The 17,015-nt window shown below is 39.9% G+C and overlaps 1 protein-coding gene across 1 annotated transcript; it reads left to right on the top strand.

Annotated features, from left to right (window-relative positions):
- The first annotated feature begins 1,912 nt into the window (after positions 1-1,912).
- Positions 1,913-3,420, top strand: LOC106699950 (trypsin-like). The gene is made up of 6 exons (XM_014472730.2): positions 1,913-1,943; positions 2,181-2,373; positions 2,456-2,641; positions 2,899-2,960; positions 3,063-3,187; positions 3,277-3,420. Exons 1-6 carry the CDS (start codon positions 1,913-1,915, stop codon positions 3,418-3,420), a joined length of 741 nt encoding a protein of 246 aa, XP_014328216.2.
- The last annotated feature ends 13,595 nt before the right edge of the window (positions 3,421-17,015 follow it).

Genomic DNA, 17,015 nt, shown 5'->3' with positions numbered 1-17,015 from the left:
CATGAGCTTGGTGGATGCGCAGTTCCAGCAGGTGTTTGCTAATTGCTAGTCTGAAGGTGGAGCTTCATTCTCAAAGGCGGCGCAGGAGTTTTGCACAGCTGAATGGTTGCCACGGGAGATTAAAGGATTTTTTTCAAACATGCATAAAATAATCTCAAAGCGACACTCCAGGTTTGTTTTTAATGAGGAAATAACATTATCACACAATGTAAAGCTCATAGTACTGCCCCTTTCATGCATGCACAATTTATTTTTATTATTATTATTTTTTTATATGTTGAATTAATTTGAAGTTAAAATTTTGAATATTGCACCTGCCGTTAGTGTACATTTAAGTATAATGTATGTTTAAAATTGAGTCAAAATATGTTTTTTCAGAAAACTTTTTTATCATTAGTGTTTCAAAAACAGCTGAATGCTGCTTTTTCTGAATTTTAGCCCAACTTTTCTGGCACATCCACATATCCCAGAACAAGCTAACGTTGATGCTACTGCACTGATAGCCTGATGCAAAAGTCTACACGTTAAGCCATTTATATTTAACCCAATAATTTGCAGCTAATCAAAGCTGATTCAGCCAGCAGCAGCAGCCAGTATAATTTTTGGATGGAAGTACAAACTAAAAAAGGAGACAATTTAAAAACGTTCTAATGAAATCCACTAAATTCGCCGCCTGTCAACCTCGCTGCTAGCTTCCTTCAGCTTGTTTCAAAGCCTTTTTGGTCCGTAGAAGTGGAAGCTGAGCTGACCGCACAGAAGGAAGGACCCAGTTCCTCTTCGTTGCCTTTGTCCTTTGTCGTTGCCTTTGGCTTTGGGGTCTAAACCCAGCTGATGAGAGAAGTGCAATTTGGGGTCACATGTTTTAGGGCTGGGTTGATCCTTTGACGCGGTACAGTCTGTGGCCTTGACTCTTCTTCAGCTGCAGAGTCATCTTTGTCCATCTCGATCTTGGCTTGAATCTGCTTGAAGGAACCAACCGAAATTTCCTGAAAAAATGTAAAAGCAAAGAATCATGAGTGATGAAAGAGGTCTGTGTCTTTAAGAAAAATCATCACATCCGTTACAATTTTACCATAGGTTTCTTTTAAATGTTTATTAAAGATCTGAATTGTTTTCATTTATTTGGATAAATTTCTGTGACTTTTAATGTTTTGTTATAATTTTGCATTTACGACAAATGCAGATGCTCTTCACCTTCCAGCACTGTAATATTGTTCGTTTTCCAAATAAAACAAGCAAACCCCTTTCTGTTTGTATAGAGGGTCATTTTGAAAAAACAAAATGATTCTACTTTCAGGACCAAAGACAGATGTGAATTCTTGTAGATTGGAAACCAAACAGTTTTTTCTTCAAAAAAAACCCATCAACCTGAAAACAAGGACGAGTCGCTCTTTCTTCATAACATATAAAGTCATAACAGTTTTATTTCATCAAGTTTTCCCTTGAGCAAAACTCTCTGCAAGTTTGTGCACTGCAAAAACAGAAAAGTTACCAATTATTTTTAGTTTGGCTTCTAGTGCAAATCTCTCAGTCCAGTTGAGAAAAGGTAAAACTTACTTACAAGTAACTGTGCAGCAAAATATAGAAGCTGCTTGTTTTAAGACAATTTCTTAATATTGATGGAAATGTTCTCTTTCATTGGCTGATTATTTAAGCTATAAGAGGGTGAAATGTTTTATTATTAGTGAAATAATCTGTCAATGGAACAAGAACTTTTTTTCAAGTTACTTTAGAACGATGAGATGTTAAAGTTCCTCTGTATGCAGATGACAGCGCAGATCAGTGTCTGTCCTGTGATTGGACAGATCAGTTTCTGTCCTGTGATTGGTGGCTTCCTGTCCAGCAGGAAGTTGGGAACAGAGTTTAAAAGCTGCTGCAGGACTGCAGACATTCACAGGAAGCTGGACCAGCAATGGCTCTGCTGAAGGTTCTGCTGCTGCTGGGTGAGTCGGACACACTGGACACACTGGACACACTGGAGACACTGGAGACACTTCCACTGGTTCCAGGGAGGCTGCTGCTTCTCTCAGACTCTCAAACTTCCCTCTGATTCTGTTTCAGACTGAAACTTTGTATATAAATTGTGATGCTTTTTAATCTTTAACTGTTTATTCTTTTTCTTCTCCAGCAGCCACATTTGCACCTGATTTCTGACTAAAATCCTCCTTTTTCTTCTTCAGGTGTTTCAGTGAACTCAGATGTTTCTCTGCAGAAGAGAATCATTGGAGGTCATGACTGTGACGACACGGAGCGTCTTTATCATGTTCGGATTGTGGGCATAAACGGTAACAATAACATCTTGTGTGGAGGAACTCTGATCCACCCTAAGTGGATTCTGACTGCAGCTCACTGCTGGAAGTCGGAGCCAGGCTGGTAGGAAAGAGACATTAAGACAGTTTTATCTGCAGATGATCAGGTTTTCTGTGTGTTCATTATAATCTAACCTTTTCTGTAGGATATTCACAGCAGTGTTAAAAGTTCATCCACCGACTGCTAACCAGCAGAATTTGTTAATCCACAACAATCCTGTGATTTACGCCGACCACGGCCGGGACCATGACGTCATGTTGATGAAGCTTCCAACACCAGTAACAGATGTCCCACCTGCTCAGCTACCAAATTGCAACAATCGTCTTAAAATGTAAGTCTTTCTCTGATCAACAACATGACATCAGGTTTTCTGTCTCCACTCCTCCAGTCCTGTCCACCAGGAGAACCAGAACTTAGCATAGCTCAGGTGTGTTGGACCAGAGACACATGTTAAGGACACAGGACATCATCACTGAGGACCAGAGGTGGACACTCCTGTATCAGTGGATGAAGTGCTTCATGGATTTATTTTCTTTATTTCTACATTGTCATCTTGTATTTTTACATCTTGTTCTTATTGTGTTTTAGAGACGATACTGTTCAGCTGGCCGGAGAGGGACCAACGAGAACCGGGCCCAATAATCGCCGATGTGAGAGAAATATTGAAGTTATGAGAATAAAATCTTTGTTTCTGACTCCACAGACAGAGGTTGAGTGAAAAACATGTCCATGATTCTCATGTTTCTCTACAGTAACCAATAGTCCTATGCCACCGCGTCTTCAGTGTGTCGACATGAAAGTTGTTGCTGTTTCCCAGTTCAGTCAGAAACGTGGGCACATATTCAGTACTGCAGCACCGAACAAGGGTACATGTCGTGTAAGTTTGTTTCTTCATTATCTCTCTACAGTGATTAGAAGACTTTTCTTTTTTACAACATGAATATATTGATATAAACTGTTCTACAGGGCGACTCTGGTGCAGCAGTGGTGTTCAACGACATGATTTATGGTGTGAATGCTGGCTGTGGAAAATTTGCATTGCAGAAGCCAGGTGGAATCATGGATGTGTGTGAATACGTGGATTGGATAAAACAAACTATCATGAAATAAAATTCTCATCAAATTTCCTCTCAGATGTAATTTTCTTTTTTCACCTGACCTTGATCTCTCTAATGGAGCTTTCTCTGCATCCGAAATGAAAAATAAATCAACAAATGAATGAAAAATAATTATTTCCTGGCTGATCGTCTTTACTTTCAAAGTTCAGTTTGTTCAGCTCTGGAGATACAATTCCAGATTTAGTTCACTTTAAACTCCAACAAGACCGAAGAGCTGTATGCAAAAATAAATGGAACAGAAGCCACATAATACAACTATTAACAAATAACATCATACTATTTTGTTGCACAATAACATTTTCTTAAACATTAAAATACATAAAATAAAGATACAAAGGAAATTAAAGCTGCGAGCAGCCTCGTGCGGCCCTTGCAGCCAAGCGCCGCTCCGGCCTGTCGGCCACCGTGGGGGTTCCCGCACCGCCGCCCGCCAGACACCGCAGAAGCCGCCACGCATTTTCCCCGCCCGTCCACCAGGCGATACACATGAATGCATTCGGCAGCGCTCCCCGATGACTCAAAAAATCTGGTGCAGATCGGTCGATGCATTGAGGAGATAAAACCGATGTATTAACTTAGGGGGCGTCAAATTACATTTCAATACTGTTAGGCCCTTTAGAGGTGAACAAAGGTCTTACATATGGAGTTTGGTGCCAGTCGGATCATCCATGTGTGATTTAAAGACAATCGTATGAATATGGCGAGGGACTGATATTCGCATTTGGCCACGCCCACACGGTTCAGCCAGCAGCGAGCATTGACAGAGTTCATCATCCGAATCATCTTGATTAGGTCAAGAGAGCCATAGATGGAACTTTACAAGGAAAAAAATAGCACTTCCTGTTCTGAGGGGGCGGGGCTTAGATGACGTCATAACATGATGATATAGGATCGTCAGGCATCCCAACAGGATCACTCATGCAAAGTTTGGTGCAGCTCGGTCAAAACTGTGGAATTCAGAGCCAAACGTATGGCAACGGCGTTACATGTCACTTCGCCACGCCGCCACGCCCACCTTCTCCATCGCAGCCGGTCAGGGTTGGAATCCACAACACACCAGCATATCTTCTGTTTCTGGACACAGTTTCATGTTGATTAGGTCAAAGGGGTAAGATAGCGACCGTTCACAATAAAACATGACACTTCCTGTTCTCAGGGGGCGTGGCCTAAGTGATGTCATCATTTCACCACAGGGTATTTTAGGACACCTAATGATGATCAATAACTTAACGTTTGGTCCCTCTATGTCTTTTTGTATAGGAAATATAACAGTTTCATGTTTTATGGTGAGTATGTGAACTTTGACCCCTGCTAACCCCCCTTCAACATGCTCCAAAACTCACCAATTTGATAACTTTAAATCAGACATGCCTTATGATCAGACTGACCGAGTTTGAAGCCGATCAATGGAAATCCCTAGGAGGAGTTCGATCAAATACGAAGGCTGTAAACGTCAAAAATGGGGTCAAAATCGGATCTTCAATCCAAAATGGCCGACTTCCTGTGATACTTGCACTGTGACATTAATTGTAAATTCTGAGCGTCTTAGTGAGCTCTACAACTGTACCGAACTTCATGTCTCTACGATGAAGTAAGGGAATAGCAGAGGGTCTTTTGAAAATTGCTAGGTGGCGCCGTTGAGCCGGAGTTTTTTTGTGATTTTTGCGACGACCTTAAAATATGAAATTTTTAAACAGGCTTGACGTGTCTGCCAAGTTTGGTGAGTTTTTGAATATGATAAAGCCCCCAAAAAGGCGCCCAAAGAGAGGGGGCAGAATCGTAAGAATAAGAAGAAACAGTACAAAAACAATAGGCCTTCGCAGCTCTTTGCTGCTTGGGCCTAATAAAAAGTTAAATTGAAAGTTAAAATTTGGAACGAAGGCAAAGTTTCAAGAAACTTTAAAAACTGTCACGAATTGCAGTAAAGAGGCAGAGAATGATAATTAAACTGAGAATATCTTGTTTCTGAATAAATAAAACAGCTGTTTGTTAGAATCAGTAATTATATCCACTGTCTCATAAATAAATGTTGTCTGATCAGATTGTTACTCTTGTATTTATTTCTGGTATTTAGTGAAGAAAATAATGGATTTTCAATAAAATATTAAACGCATTTGTAGTTTTAAAAGCTGTTGGACTCATCATTAAAACCACAATCGGCATCAAACAGTTCATGTAGAAAACCAGAACATCTGCATGTTGGACGTGTTCTGGTCAATTCTAACAGTTTTGAACACATTTTGTAATGACTTAAACTTTAGAAACATTAAACAGACAAACACTCAAACCTTTTCTGTCTTTGGAGAAGATCGGAGGAAGCTGAACATTTAGCTTTGAGTTAAATAATTAGTTAGCAAGCTAAATATTATTTGCTAGCTAAACGTTAGCTTTGAGCTAGCTAATTAGTAAACTTAATATTTAGTAGTTGCTAACTAAATATTTTAATGGCAAACATAAATGTTTAACTAGTTGCTAAAATCTGTCATTGTTCTGCATTTATTGATGTTTTTTGGGAAAACGTTTGTTTCTGATCAGTTTCTCTCAGCATTCCTAGATGTTGTTGTCATGGCGTCCGGACTTCTCATTTTCATGACAAGGTAATTGACATGAGGAGCTGCTTTAGAGGAACAACCCATCCATTCTGAATTAGCTCTGAATCACTTTTGCAGATGCTCCAAAACGAACCAAAAACTCAGAGGAACTGGAAAACCAAAAATCCTTAAAGTCTGAAGAACTTCTTCACATTTAAGTTGCAGATTATTGTAGTTTAAAGACTGAAAGAAATCAGGTGACAAAACTTGCTTTGGTGACTATTAGATGCAAACTTAGATATAAGTAACAGAAAAAAAGGGGAGGGCAGAAGACGACCATTAATTAGTATAGAGAGGTTCTACATATTAACTAATCTTACATATTATCTTACATGCTCATTTTGCTGTACTGATATTTTTTCCTCTTAACTTTTTCCTCCACAGGTACTACTTTACATCTCCATTTCCTCTTTTCCTTTAAATCAGAAATATTTTTATCATGTTTGATGGACTTTATTTGAGAATCATATTGAATTTGGTGTGTTTCTACTCATTGGTTTCAGCCATGTTTTTATCGTGTTTAATCACTTCGATTTTAATATCACATTATCTTAGCTTCGTGACATGAGTCCAGCGGTTTGCAACACTGAGGGCTGCGGGCCGTTACTGGAGACATGTCGTTCTGTGGGGGGGCCACGGCCCGATGAGACGGCTTGAAAGAACGATCTGCTGCACTTTAGCTTAGGATCCACATGCACCACACTTAGTGATTATGGTGGGGTGGAATCTGTGCCATCAGGGGAGCTGCTAGGAATAAAGAATTGTGATTTCCTCTATCTTTTTTATCTGCTTGCAACAATAAAGGAAATGACACATTAGAGAACGCCCTCTTTAGGGCATAGCTTAGATAAAAACCTATAATAGGAATCAGAAGCTGTTGTTAGATACTATTTTGCTGTGTTGTCCCATAAAGAAACATGGCGATGGGCCAGCGCTGCATTTTGGTCTTAAGAACTCACTGAGAAGACCAAATATTCATACACGGAGCGTCTTTATTATGTGCGGATTGTGGGCATAAACGGTAACGATAACATCTTGTGTGGAGGAACTCTGATCCACCCTGAGTGGATTCTGACTGCAGCTCACTGCTGGAAGTCGGAGCCAGGCTGGTAGGAAAGAGACATTAAGACAGTTTTATCTGCAGATGATCAGATAAAACTGGTCATCTGATCAGATGATAAAACTGTCATCATCTTTGCTCATTCCTTTGTGCAGGATATTCACAGCAGTGTTAAAAGTTCATCCATTCACTGCTAACCAGCAGAATTTGGTAATCCATAACAATCCTGTGATTTACGCCGACCACGGCCGGGACCATGACGTCATGTTGATGAAGCTTCCAACACCAGTAACAGATGTCCCACCTGCTCAGCTACCAAACTGCAACAAATAATTGAAAACAATTTAAAAGTTAAAATCTGGAGTGAAAGAGAAGTTTTAAGAAACAGTTTAAAAACAGGTAAAACCAATTAATGGCAGCTTTTGGTTGCGACGAATTTAAACTAAAATTGACAGTAGAAATGTTTCCTCAAGTGGAGTTAAACAAACTGCCACTGTTATTTCTAATTTTAACAACTTTTATAGGCTTAAATGACGCTATAAAAAATAATTATCTTGGGATATATACTGTAGATGAGTGCAATACAGAGAGGACTAAATATCTTTTGCGTTATCTGACGAATGTCTTTTCAGATGTCGTTTTGGATTTAGTTGAGAACCATAAGTACAAATATGGCGACTTAAAAGCCGTATTTGATTTCTCAGGCCGTCGCCCAGGCAACGGGCATTGAAGAGAACATAAAGTCTGAGTAAGCAGAGATATTTGACATGTTTTTTCTAAAGCATGTCTCATCGACTGTTACATCTCCCTTAGATGAAGAGGACCCCATAGAGTTTCTCAAGGTGGGATTAGGATTCAGTTCCTTGATGAAACCTGTTATCAACATCATCCAGGAACTGATAACAACGAGGCGTCGAAGAGAAGATCTGAGAACAGAACAAGGACACAATACGATAGTCGTTGCTGTGCAGAGGCATCAGGAAGTCGAAGACATGTTGCTGTGTCAGCTACCTGAAAAAGACACAAGAATAGCGTCTGGGCCGAAGTTGAGGGACAGCGATATGAAATCCAGCAGAAATGGATTCCTAATCTGAGCCAAAAGGTTTTCAAAGACATTTCTAAAACCTTGGGCTGTTCTGCTGGATGAACGCTGTCCTTCATGGAGCATTCGGTGGTCGACGATGCAATCGTGTCGTGTCTGGAGAGTCGGCTGAAGACGCGCCCGAAAATAGGAAGCAATTTTATTACAAGGTTTTTTTTCTGGTGCTAGATGCCTAGCATAGAGGAACAGTGGTCAGCACTTACAAGTTTAGTGCTAAAAAGCATAGAATCCACTGTGACGATACACCTGCTTAATTTTTACACAAAGGCGACTAGATCCAGAGTGGAGCTTTTTTCAGGCAGCAGTAGATCTCTATTGGAAGAGACATGAGTGGAGGTGAGCCTGAGGGCACACGTAACTGAGCGAGAGTGTGAAGGTCTGTTTTTCTAAAGACCTGCACTTGGCCAAGAAGACGGCTCAAGCTTTGCTGCTCAGTTGAGAAAACCCTTTTGAAATGTTGGTACATAATTCATTAGCCCACTTCTACTGCTCCAAAGTTTTGTCTTTAATCTTAAAAGTAGCCGAATGTTTGGTCAAGGCAGATAAACTCTCAAGTACGGCAACTTTCAGCAAGCAAGTTAAGGCAGCCGCAGACTTCATCCAAAGTTCTGAAATCGTCCCTCATTGACGTAAACGTGACGAGAATTGCGTTTTCGTTCGCAGAGAGGCGGCCGCCTTCACTTCTCGAGTCCATTACAAACGTGCGCAAAACTTTCCCAATATTCTTTTAATGTGGAGAAAACAAAATTTCACAATGGAATTAAAATCCCATGTGAATAAGCTTGCTTGCGTAGCGTCATTAAAAGTCATTCTGTTTTCCCTTTCATTTAATCTAGCACTTATTTCTTTTCCCCTTGTGGAAAAGTTCACCCGAAGACCATTTCCAGGTGGATAAAGTAAATTTTCTCCAGCTTTAAGACCAAACTAAGCTGCTTGGCACTCAGCAGATAAGAAAAGCTTGTGAGAATGTAGTAATTTCAGAAAGTCTTCTGATCACCAGTCCAAAGCGAGGGTTTAAGAAATACTTAAGGAGGATTTCTTAAACCCTCGCAGTACACAGTTAGCGTAAAATGCTGGACGGATAGAGGTGAGAGGCGACTGCTATGGGTTCAGAGGGCGAATGAAGGATTGTATGGACAGCAGGGGTATGGTTGCCGTGGCAGCCCAGAAGAGGAGGCATGAGAAGCAGCGACAACCAGAGATTTTTGATGTTGGCCTTGTGAAATGGAGCGCATTACTTCCTTTCCTCCCGCTGTTGCTCTCCAGGATGAGGACATGAGCATTAGCTGCTCTGTTGTCTGCCAGCACTGATGTGAACAATCGTTAGATGGAAGGTCTCGGCTGTATTTAGGAGCTACGATTGAGACCAAATATGTGCATACAATGGAAAAAAAAATGTCAACCTTTATTTTCTTAGTGTCTTATCATGAAATAGATAGTATTTCCTATTTGGGATCATTTATAACTCGTCCATCACCCCTAATTCACACGCCACCACCTCAAAAAATAAACAAAACAACAACGTGCACCTGGAGAACAGTAAAACAACCTGTGGCCGTTGTTGGGTTGTAATGAAGTGCTTCAGACGTCCACTGGTGACTCTGTTACATTGCATTAGTGGGAAAACACAGGACCAAAGTTAACTGGAACTGTCAGAACCTAAATACATTGCAGTCTTGCAGTTGGAAATCATGGATGGATGTCAGAGCTGAACCCTTTTTTTTGGAAATAAGGGGGGAAATGATTCAAAATATCATTTTCTGCTGAAAAACAAGCATAAAACCACTGAAAGATAAACTCCAGTCTGTTAAAACCAAGGCTCTGCCACTGTAGATATTATTAGAAATCTTTACACTAAACTTCTATTCACATTGCTGGGATGGGAGCCGTTGCAATAACATCTTTTCTGACTTTCAACAAAACGTTGCTCCGGTAAAGAGCTGGTGTCTTCAGCCTTACCCGCATGTTTTCGTCAGTAATCAAATCCCTGAAATGAAGTCGAATTTCAGGACTCAGAAAGTATTGCTACAATTGAAAAAAACCTTTAAAAAAAAATAAAAATAAAAGGTAGACCGACAGATTGCAAAGGCACAGTAAAAATCAATCAATCCTTTATCTCAGCCTTGAGTCCTTGTTCCATCTGGAACAGACTTTTTTTTAAACACAGATAAAGATGAGGGAATCATACAGTTGTCTTCCGAGATTAGATTTTGTGAAATCCCATCTTTTCTAACACGTATCTCCAGACGCAGCATTTATTTCTATCTGTATTTTATTTTTTTGATCTCATCACTGATAGAAAAACCAGTTGGAAGCCTTGATAGCAATAAGCTCCACATGCAGTTTCTTTTGACAACGAACGAGAAGACTTCGAATTGGTTTCTGGAATCTCTGATGAAAAAAGTAAAATAAATAGAAGGGTGACTTTGATTTTGCCTGACTTTCAGCTGTTGTAATTTAAAGAGAAAGTTAATGAACTGTATGGTGGGAGCAGACAAACCACCAGAGAACAAAACAGTCTGTTCCTGACTGTAATCTGAGCACACCATGGCAGAAATACGTATATATAAGCTCCATAAGATGACAACCATACATCAAAAGATGTGTATTTAATATTGAAGACTTTTAAAGACTGACTATTGAGAGAATTTATGAATGAATAGTGATGCTGAAAACAAACCATTGAATAATTTCTCATTTCCTCCATTGCTCCTCTCTTCCAGCTCTGAAAGCATCTTTGATGTGGACAGTTACCCACTTTATTGATGTAGCGTTTAAGAATAATCCGGAGGTTTTGCTGAACCGAAATGCATTGAATTCCACAGCACATCTAAATGTTACGGTTGTCAAAGTCAAGCTAGCATAACTGACCTGCACATGTGCATGAGTATGAGCCAACAGAACACACATTAGTATTCCTGTCTATGGTTTTAAAGCAATCTGATTGGTTGACATTGGTTATAGCTTAGCGATGCTGCCCCCTATGGGTTTGGCATATTTAAAACAACACTGGTATATTTGTGAGCGTTCATATGGATGAAAAAAAGTTTCTTAAACCGATCCCGTGTGCAATATAGATACTTTTAAATGCTGTGGCAGAGATATTTGGTTTTATGAGTCCCCATTTATGTGCGAGCAAAACTCTTTATAGATTTTTTTCCATTCCTTTTAACCTTTTAAGGTCGACGCCCGCCCTGTGGCGGGCATGACGTCATGTTTCTGTGTGTGTTTTTTGCTCCAATGTGATAATAAATTTTGTCAAAATGAAACAAACACTGTAAAATCACAAAGTTTAGGATGTTCTGAAAATAATGATACCAAACAAGGTAAGGTAAATACTTTTTATGGTGAAAATATAAGGGTAAATTCAAAATTAGACCAAAACGGCCATTTAGACCCAAGACTCCAAAGGGTTTTAAAGAGTCTGTTATGCACATTTGTTTTTTTGTTGTTTTTTTTTTTTTTTGCACTGTTGGTTCAGCCTTAACTTTCTTATCTATCTGGTACTGCTTCATAAGGAAAGATCAATTTATACATCTGAATTTTTTTTTTATTTTAATTTTTTTTTGTTTAATCAATAATAACTTTTTGTTAAAAGAAACAAACAAAAAAAAACAAATAAAAAGCCACCCATGCCACTTTACCTGGTCGTTAGCCAATCAACCTGCATGAGCAAGTCGCCAGAGAGCAACTTCTCATGACTGGACTCATTATTCATATTTAGGCGCATAAATGTGCTGGGGGATGCATGTTCGTCTCAAACAATGTGGAACAAGAAAGAGGAGGAACAGGGGTTTGGAGTCTCTCTCACACCTCAGCACCTTAATATTAATCTGTTTACCTGAACATCTGCAGTAGAGGAAGAGGGCACAATGTTAGCATAGCACAGCGCTAAGATAAATAACTCCATAATTAAGCATCTGGCTAGTGTAAACCAAAGTTGTTCACTTCCCTTCTGTACTTGTTATTCTCTCGCGAGTTTATATTTGAGCTTTGCAGCATTTCTGTCCTTCGTTGTCTTTCTCTGCTCGTCCTCTGCAGTGTGTCGCTCTATTTTGTTTAATGCACTGAACCAGTGAGCCGGAGGGAGCTGCCACTGCGACATCAAGCTCTGCACTTCAGAAAGCTAATGCATTAAACATGCTGTGCACTCATGCAGGATCATGCTGCACACAGAGCTGTGTACACCTGCAATTTAGCATGTGGGCCAACAAGTGTGTTTTGGGAGGATTGAAACAGACAAATGACTGGTGCATTGTAGATTTTTTTTTTTCTATTAATATTATTATTGCAATATTCTTCGTCGCTAATTGACACTGATGTCCATAAAAAATATTTAATTCAATTCAAGACTCGACTGAGGTATTTGTAACCTGGAGGACGAACGCAAACGTTCGCTACGTTTCCATTACAAATGTACGTAAAACTTTGTGGATGTCCCGCTAATGTCGGAAAAAAACACAATTTTGAAATTGTGATGTTTCCATTAAATAAGAAGCTAAATTAAAATCACGTGTGAATAAGTTTGTTTGCAGAATTAGTTAAAAAAAAAAACAACAGCACCATCAGCCTCCTAACTTGACTTGCCGTCGTCTTTGTCTTTTCTGCCTGTGTCGTGGGATGCAGGAGAAGCGTTGCCATTGCAGTTTTGCTAAATAAATTTTAATACGAAAACTTTATATCGAAAAACTTTTTTTTTTTTCAAAATTGGGGTGTGTCCATTAAGCAGACTTATTTTTATATTTCCAAGCTGCACAATCATATGGTCAGTGGAAGGCAGCTGCAAGCTTGCGAGCAAAAACACCTCTTGGCGTCATCAATGGCAATTTTCTGTGCTGTGGCTGAGAATTGCTGAAACTACAGCAGTAATGGTAAGTGAGCAAGTGAAGGAAGCCACTCAGTTCCTGTTGGCCACGCCTCCAATTATTAAATTAACATCAACTTCTTCTCTCTTGGCAGTTGAGGACGGTTGCTTAAGGGGGAATTTTTCTGCCAGGACTTGCGAGCGCACATTTTCGGTCTGAAGGCAGGACTTTGTGTCTTTCTTCTCAAAACTAGTCATGCTTGAACTCAAAACTTCTCCTCGCACTTAGAACTTGTCTGCTTTTCTTTGGTTTTGGACCAGTGGACGTTGTCCCTGGTAACCGCGAAGGTAAGCATCTCAAGTGCCGGGAAGAAGTGTCTGAGCTGCGCGATGTGAATGTTCATGTGAGTGAGGGTCAGCCGTTCAGAAATTTATCGCCGGGACAAAAATCTCTGCATTTGGGCACTTGGCCCTGGCTGCTCTCATCTCCTTCACAGCCGCTGTTTTGTCCCTCTGGGCCCCTGTGGCTGATGCCCAGGGAGAGGATCAGCCGTTGCACGTTCTCACATGCCGGTGCTTTCTCGAACTGGTGGGTCAGGGGTCTCCAGTTGGCCCCAGGGAAACTGTCCACCTGCAACTCCGGGTTTTTCAAGGCCGGAAACCTGGCCACATTTGAGTCACCCGGGATCACATATTTTTTTATTTAGGTCCAGGGACCAGTTCCTTGTTTTATTGCCTGAACACTCGGTTTGAACCCGCTATGAATTATGGGATATGGTGACACTTGAAGTATACACCGGACACATCCTTCAAATCTGGCGAGAAGAAGGCCACATTTGAAGGAGTGGGCGAATCCTGACAGGCCTTGTTGCCACACTATGATGTAATCGGCCTACAAATCTGTCCTTTGTAGAACGCAGACCCTGCAGTCAGACACAGCTAATGTTTCTTAAGCGAGCAGAGTTTTGCTCTGAGCAAGAGACGAGTTCTGAGCACGAGGAGAAGTTTAAGTGCAAACATTACAAGTTTTGAGAAGAAAGACAAGAAGTCCTGCTTTCAAAATGAACATGTAAGCAAAAGTAATAAAAGTTTTGAGAACGAAAGACATGAAATCCTGCTTTCAGACTGAAAATGTGTGCTCTTAAAATTCTGCCATACTCAGCGTAGGAAATTTGATGAAACTACAGCCTATTGGATGGAATAGGCTGTAAAGCCTAAACATAAGTTTAGTTAGTGGATAAACTTCTGTTTATCCACTAAACATAAGTGGATAAAATTGAATAACATTTCAAACTTTACCAGAGGCCACGCCTCCAGGAAGCAATTGTTCCTTAATAACACAGAGCGCAGACTCTCTGTATGAAGCAAAGTGTAGAACAAGAGGCTGGTTTTTACCAGATTACCAGCAGATATTTTTCACTTAAAAAAATGTTATAAGTGAAATAATCTGCCAGTGGAACTAGTACTCTTTTTATTTTTAAGCAATATTACGGACTTATTGATTTAACACAAGCGGGCTCTTACATCTGGCTGAAAAATGACTTAGTTTACTTAGTTACTTAGTTAGTAAAAGTTAGTTTTGTTTTCTTTAAAGTGTACTAAAATATTTGCACTAGAAACTAGACCAAAAATGCTTGGTAAGATTTTGTGTTTTTGCAGTGTAATGCTGAAGTTAAAGTGCAGACAGGTGGGCTCGATTTACCAACTACATGACTTTAAATTGAAATGGATTAGAGTTTTATTTTGGAGTACCTGAGCACAGGTGCTTCATAAGCAGGTACATCACACTGTTAAGAAATGTGTGACTGGGCGCGGCGCTGCATCATTTGCTGTGTAATCAGTCCTGATCCGCAGCCCTGATCGTCCTTTAATAGCCACTCATCAGAGCTCCCTTAACCTCCCAACAGACTGTATTTTATCTATGAGGGTGACCTCTAAACACACACTCACACACACAGCGCAGAAGGTATGTAACCCCACGCTGCGATAAGATCCTTCAGCTACGCGCCGCATGACCTTCTCGGACACTCACTCGGTGTGTCTCTCCTTTCAAGGAGAGGCAGCGAGCGTCTCCACCCACCTGAGCCTGCCCGACACAAGAGTTCTTTGGCGTTTATTTCATTCTGTCAGTATGATTTGGGTCCAAAGACAAAGTCATTTCCCTACAAGTAATTATCGTTTTGTGTCGGCTCCATTTACATTTGGGATTTACCGTCTGGGGTGTGTGTGCGGGTGCTAGTGTGTGTGTGTATATCTGGTTGACAAAAACCAATTTGTCAGGTAACTTACAAGGATTGTGAAACCAGTGCGTTTAAGACACCACTTTTGATGATCTCGTACTTCGTGACTTTTAAACTCTTCTAACTTACTAGAAATATTAGTAGATGGAGAGTGACTTTGCAGGTACTATTATAATTTCATTTCGTTATTTCAGCAACTCAACCTTTCTTTTTGATGGCCAGAAATAAAGCTGGTTATTTTAGAGCTTGAAGTTCCTGAGCACAGTGACCTGCACCTTACTCCGTGGCTATGAGCGGAAATGCAGCCTGTTGGGTGAAAAGGTCAGAGCTGTAAACATGTGAGTGTGAAGAGCCCGGCTGAGAGTCCATCAACTGCGAAGAAGCAAGCAAAAACAAGATGAGTGTGTGAGTGTGTGTTTCAATGGCATTTGTGTTGAAGTAAATGGCAAATGGCAGAATATGGTGCAGCCACAGACTGCAGCGTATTGGGTGTCGGTGTGATAGAGCAGCACAAAGTAACCTGAGGGACATTGGCTCCTCCACCGTCTTCAAATCTTAACTTAAATTTGTGCCGGTTTGTGCAGTGAAACGTTTTGTTTGTGCCAGTGTCGTTTTAAAGATGTTAATAAAGACGTTTCCAGAGGTTGTCATCAATATCTTGAAAGCAAAAGCAGCACAGACAAAAGTGTTTGCTGCACAAACATAGGCGAGGTGATTTTGGGGTGCTGGAAGTGAAACGTTCAGAGGACCAGTAATGATTTTTGCTCTTCATTTTCTCTTTCAAGCTGTTGCATTTAAACTAACAATTTGACCCACAGTCGAAAGTTCTTCCTAGTTTAACTTTAGTGTTTTTCGCATCAAAACATTGTAGTTTTTCACATTACAAGCTTCTGAAATCATTTAATTGTGTCCTCAGTTGGTCTTTTGTTGTGAATTGGCACTATGTAAGTAAAATTGAATAGAAAAAAACAACTTTCTGGATTACTTTAGCTTGTAATAATCTTTAAAAAGTAAATAAATCGAGATGGTGGCCTCACTGCAAAACAAATCCTACAATACATATGACAGGGTATGTATTGTGGATAGAAAAAAAGAGGAGAATATTTCTGCCAAAAATCTCAGACATTTTGGGACTAATCTAGGTTTGAAAAGTTAAACATTTATTAGGTAAAACTTAGAAATTTCCTAAATAAATAAATAAAACAACAAAAAGGACATTTGGGGGTTTAAAAACTCTAAATTTTCAGCTTACAAAACTCAGAAATGTTGCATTTTTCTAGAAAATGTCTGAGTTTTTCTTAAATTTTCAGCTTTTGAATTGCAAAGATTTTCACTTTTATTTCTAGAACATTTCAGATTTTTTTTTCTAGAAGATTTTTGACCTTTAAAACTCTTGAAATTTCCTTGTTTTGTTTTTCTACAAAAATTCTGTTACTTGTGTTCTTGGGGGGGTTGAAATGTGCTCCTCCTCTTTTTGTTTTCTATCTGCATCGGCCCTAAAACGCCGTAGGAAAAGCAAGACTGAAAAACAGCTTTAGTTGGGTTTGGGCTGTCAATACAAACATTATTGAGCCGCACTAAAAGCGTGTTCTTAAAATTGACGACAATTTGAATTGTTGTCAATTAAAATAAAATATATATATATACATTCAAACCTAGTAAACGCCCACACATTTTTTACTGTGCCCTGTTATGTGAAACAGAACAGCCTGTCTCAGAACACGTTGGCAAAAACCATTAAAATATCTGTTGACTGGGAAGTACAATTACCGCGCAACTGTGACGGAAAC

Source organism: Xiphophorus maculatus, chromosome 10 (assembly GCF_002775205.1).
Source record: "Xiphophorus maculatus strain JP 163 A chromosome 10, X_maculatus-5.0-male, whole genome shotgun sequence".
NCBI classification, from domain to species: domain Eukaryota; kingdom Metazoa; phylum Chordata; class Actinopteri; order Cyprinodontiformes; family Poeciliidae; genus Xiphophorus; species Xiphophorus maculatus.
This window is presented reverse-complemented; position numbering and strand designations above follow the sequence as displayed.